General features: G+C 36.6%; 1 protein-coding gene across 1 annotated transcript in view; it reads left to right on the top strand.

Moving 5' to 3' along the window:
- Window positions 1–5,000, top strand: part of LOC135210840 (ankyrin repeat domain-containing protein 12-like) — a 28,205-nt gene that overhangs the window by 16,027 nt on the left and 7,178 nt on the right. The window contains exons 5-8 of the mRNA XM_064243714.1: window positions 636–1,684; window positions 1,944–2,044; window positions 2,444–2,632; window positions 3,690–3,894. Of these exons, the coding sequence (XP_064099784.1) occupies window positions 636–1,684; window positions 1,944–2,044; window positions 2,444–2,632; window positions 3,690–3,894 (1,544 nt within the window). The remainder of the gene's footprint in view (window positions 1–635; window positions 1,685–1,943; window positions 2,045–2,443; window positions 2,633–3,689; window positions 3,895–5,000) is intronic.

The following is a 5,000-nucleotide window of genomic DNA, read 5'->3' as shown; positions in this document are numbered from 1 at the left end:
CAAGTTCTTTATGGTTACGATTCCCAGTAGGAAAGGAGCGCCAGCACTGCACCTCAGGCTGTGCACTGTAGCATTACTTTGAGGTTCTTTGCAGCGTCCCTTCGCCTCTTATTAGTAACCTCTTTCATTCCTTTTCCTATACTTCCGTTCATGTTCTCTTTCTTCCGTCTTTCTTTCCTCAACCCTCTCAAATCAATTGTTCCACAGAGCAATTGCTAAAATGTTTCCCTCCTGTTACACCTTTCAAACCCTTTTACTCTCAATTTCCCTTTCAGCGCTGAATGACCTAATCGTAGGTCCCAGCCCATGGCTTTTGGCCTAAACTTTATATTCCATTCCATTCCAACTCAGTATACTTAAAGAGGAAACCGTTCCATTGACTCAAGGCTTATAGTTTTTTTTCACAATGTTCTTATCAATCAGCTTTCAGAAATGTAGTTTTTCCAGTTGGGATTATTGGAACAAGTTTATCCTCTCTTCGAATGGTTGTCAAGTTCTCTTATATTGTACTATATTCTGTCTACTTTTCATCCTGTAAAATCTATTTCTACTTATTCATTTATTTTTGGTTTTGTTTTGTGGAAGGAAGAGTTGTAAATAACTTGAAAAACGATCCTTGATTTCTCCTCTTACAGAAATGCAGCGAAATATCACATTCATCAAAATGGAAAAAGACGACTTATGGCGATGAAAAACTTGAAGAAAGTTGCTCAGACTTTTCACTACTATCCATGAGCAGGCTCTTGAACTCTTTCTGCCTAGAGGCTGATGAAAGCAGTTTAAAACTTTCAAATGTAGATATAGACTTCAGAGGCAAGTATTTTGAACTTTTGAAACGAAGGTTGGAAAGTAATACTGACAGCGATAATGAATCAGACATGGCAGCATTACAAACTTATCTCAGAAAAAGTTTGTTCACCGCCAATGATTCAGTGAAACCTGAAGACTGTAGTGAGTATAGTGACTCTGTGTTTGAGTCGACGAATGAATTCAACTTTGATGAGAGTTGTGCCTTACAGAAAGATGGTAAAAGTACTAAGCAGAGGCCCTTGGGCAATGCTCATCAGAATTCTTTTCTTAAGAGGGACATGAATGATAACTATAGCAAAGATTATACCGGGGCACATCACGAGAGATCGGCATATATAAGTTTTGATCAGTCCTCAGTCCTCTTGTTCGAGTCGCAGTCGGAAATGATGTCCGATACCCAGTACTCTCTTCCTTCATTTGCCGCTGACATTGATACAACAGCTCCTTTGAATACAACGAAGCCAGAATTCTGTACTTCCCTCCAGTTACTGAAGGCACCGAGGAAAGCGAAGAGCGAGGGTACTTACAGAAAGCTTACAGACATTGACTACGATGCCGGGGTTTCATGCGAAGGATCGAACCGTGATATCAAAAGAGAATTTGAGGCTAAGACCGGAGCAGTAGCAACAAATGGCCACTATGGTCATGATTACATAGGGGATTCTTACATAGGGGAACATTGTAAGAAGGCAGAACGCTCAGTTCAAAAAGGGGTTGCTTCAGTTGGAGGTTATGGCACAGTACGATTGTGTGAGTCTATGGGGAGCACTGTCAAAAGCTTCGTTGGCGTGATGAAAGAGTACCTGTATGAGGATTTAGAAGAGGGTATATCCTTCATAGAAAGGAGGTGCCCTGTGTCAGAGTCCTCTGATAGGTAAGGGAGTTCAGAAGTTATCTTTCATGTAGTGTTATGTATTCGAAAACGCTGACAAGTTCAAGTAGTGAGACTTCCAAATACACAGGCATCATTTGTATGTGCCTTTGCACTGGTAAAAATTGGCTCTGGTATGATTAAACAGTTTTAAATCTTGATTCACTCACAATATTCACATACTGCTGATGATCTCATGCGTTTGGTTCAGGACCTTGTATGCCCCATGATGTATCAGGAACTAAATATTTCTCTTTTACAGCTTCAGAACAACTAACAGCACCATTTCCTCTGGCGTACGCCTACCTTCTAAAGAGGGCCAACAAAAGGACATTGAATTCAAATCGGAAATTGGGAAAGCAGGTAGTGTTTACTTACAATTATTTAATCTCATCATCAAAATAAGTTATGATTTGCTCCATTGCATTTCATACAGTATTCCTAGTGGAGCTGGAAACAGCCACCAAAAGTGTACAAGAATATAGGCGTAGACTAACCACACACTGGATTCCCCTTAGTTAGAATAGTTTTTAGTTTTTTTTTTAATTCTGAGAATTAGAAAAATGAGCACCAAAACCATTAATAATTGAGCTATATCTCCACATTTTTAGTGAATTTAGAATGTCGTGATACCTGTATTCAGTCTACCACTACATTGTATAATTGTCATGCATCTAATGCAGTCAGTATTAATGCAAAGTTCATTGTGCTGACAAATATTCATATAATATTAAAGAAAGTCTGTTTGTTTACATATTGCAGACATAAGTTCCACCTTGGGTACCTTGACAGACAGTGTAAAAAATCTGAGAGGAGAACGTTTGGTGAAATCTCTGAAGGAAATCGGTTATACCCCTGGGCCAATTCTTCCCAACACAGAGCGCCTGTATCAGCGGCATCTGATGAGGCTGCGCAAGAATCCAGGTCTGATCAATCAGGATCGAGATCGAGGTATGATATGTTCTTTCAAGTTTAGTGTTGTCTGTAAAGCTGTTTATCCTCTGAGTATTGTTTTCTAGCTTAGAGAGGAAAAACAGTTTATTAATGATCTAGTGTCTCGCATCAGTTCATGTTTGAACGTATACGTATCTGACAGCAATGCTCTGCCTCAGTTATATGAGAATAATGGATAGTACTTGCTGAGTCATCAGCAGCCATTGACTGATTGTCCTAAGTCCTAGAGTGGGTGGGGTTAGGACTTAATTGTTGATCATATGTGTTAATGTTAGACCTCTTGAGATGCTGTTTGATATTTAGACCTTTAATTACAACAGTGTTTAATTACTACGGAATTTTGCATAAATCAAACTTATATTAGGTACCGTTTGTTACTCTGCATATTCTAGTTCAAGATTTTTTACGGTAAAGCAGAGTTCAATCCCCGTTGACTGTCTTACACCCGCAAACTATTTGATATACAAAAACACATTTAACTATACATAGTGGGATGGCAAGGAATTTAAAGCAAAGGGGTTGTGCTAAAGAAAAAAAGCCTTCTACAGGAAAGTTTCCCAATCATGTCCTGTCAACCTACAGGTAAACAGTACATCCGATTTCTTAAAGGTACGTCGCCAAGTCAAGATTATGAAACTTCCAGTCTTGGCTCTGATTATGCAAGAATTAAAAATAAAAACCTTGATGATATGTCAAATTTTTTGTTGCAATGTAGGGAGGTAATGCCATCAGTACACCTTAGTGGTGCACTGTAATCATTACTTAAGGTTCTTTTCAGCGCCCCTTAGGCCCTCAGCTGCAGCCCATTTCATTCCTTTTTCTGTACCTTTTCACATTCTTTTTCTTCCATCTAATTTTGCACTTTCTTCTAACGATTGTTTCACAGTGCAACTGCTTTGAGGTTTTCCTCCTGTTACACCTTTCAAACCACCTTTACTCTCAACCTCCCTTTCAGCGCTGAATGACCTTATCATAGGACATAGTGCTTAGCCTTTGGCCTGAATATGACCTTCCATCTCATGGTTTTTAACGATCATGTCTTCAATTCTTCCAGGAGTTCCTTTGTATTCTCACGAGCTCAAGAAGGCCTTGGAAGCCCCTTCATCTCTGAGCCTGGCCACGAGCAATTACTTAGAGCAGGCAATGTCTTCACCCTTCAGGCAAATAGACCCTTGTCGTCACTGGAGAGACGGGACAAACAAAACCTGCTTTAACTATCTGCTCTTAGATCCTAGAATGACACAGAACCTTCCTGTCAGGTGAGTCCCAGATGTTAAATCAGACGTTAGATTAACACCAGGAAATCCATTCCAGATTGGCCTTGCTTTCTTGAATTAATTTAGTGTCTTTTTATTAGTTTTCTGCCGTATCAAATGAGTATATCCATACCAGATTAGCATTACTTATTCTGAATGAATTTATTGTTTTATAAGTAGGTTTTTAAATTAACAGCAGGAAATCTATTCCAGATTAGCATTACTTTCTTGAATTAATTGAGTTGTTTTGTATTAGTTTTCTGCCAAATCAAATGAGTATATCCATTCCAGATTGACATTACTTATTTTGAATGAATTTATTGTTTTATTTTATAGGTGGCGTTTTGAAAATAACTATCCAATTTTAGTTTATTGTGTTATAACAAAGACTTGCTATGTTTCAACTCTAAGAAAAGTTAGAAAAATTATAGTTAAAAGCTAAAAACTTAACTTTCACTATAGAGAACCTTCGTGTCAGGTGAGTCTCTGAAAACTTTTAGTAATTTATAGGTAACTTTTTGCCAAATCAAATTAAACGATTCAGTCTAGTTATGGCATTACTAAACTGAATTAATTTAGTGCTTTATATCAGTTTTCTGAAAAATCACTGCCACTTGAATGCTGTTTAACAGAGATATCCTGAAGGCTTTCAAATACCATTTTTTTTTTCAAAGGTATTCTTTTTAAATAAAAAAAAAATATTATGACGAATAGAAAGGGAAATGGGATGGACTATTCATTCAGTCAAAAGCTTTTGTAGGTATGAAGCTGATATTTGCGTGAAATTCATTTTTCAGAGTATAGAAAAAATCTCGAAGATTCAGTGATATATTATATATATATATATATATATATATATATATATATATATATATATATATATATATTTATATATATATATATATATATATATATATATATATATATATATATATATATATATCACGGAATCTTCGAGATTTTTTCTATACTCTGAAAAATGAATTTCACGCAAATATCAGCTTCATACCTACAAAAGCTTTTGACTGAATGAATAGTCCATCCCATTTCCCTTTCTATTCGTCATTATAATTTTTTTTTTGTTTTATTAAAAAGAATACCTTTGAAAA

Source organism: Macrobrachium nipponense, chromosome 4 (assembly GCF_015104395.2).
Source record: "Macrobrachium nipponense isolate FS-2020 chromosome 4, ASM1510439v2, whole genome shotgun sequence".
Taxonomy (NCBI): domain Eukaryota; kingdom Metazoa; phylum Arthropoda; class Malacostraca; order Decapoda; family Palaemonidae; genus Macrobrachium; species Macrobrachium nipponense.
Note: the sequence above shows the minus strand (reverse complement) of the source record. Positions and strands in the feature narration are given on the sequence as shown.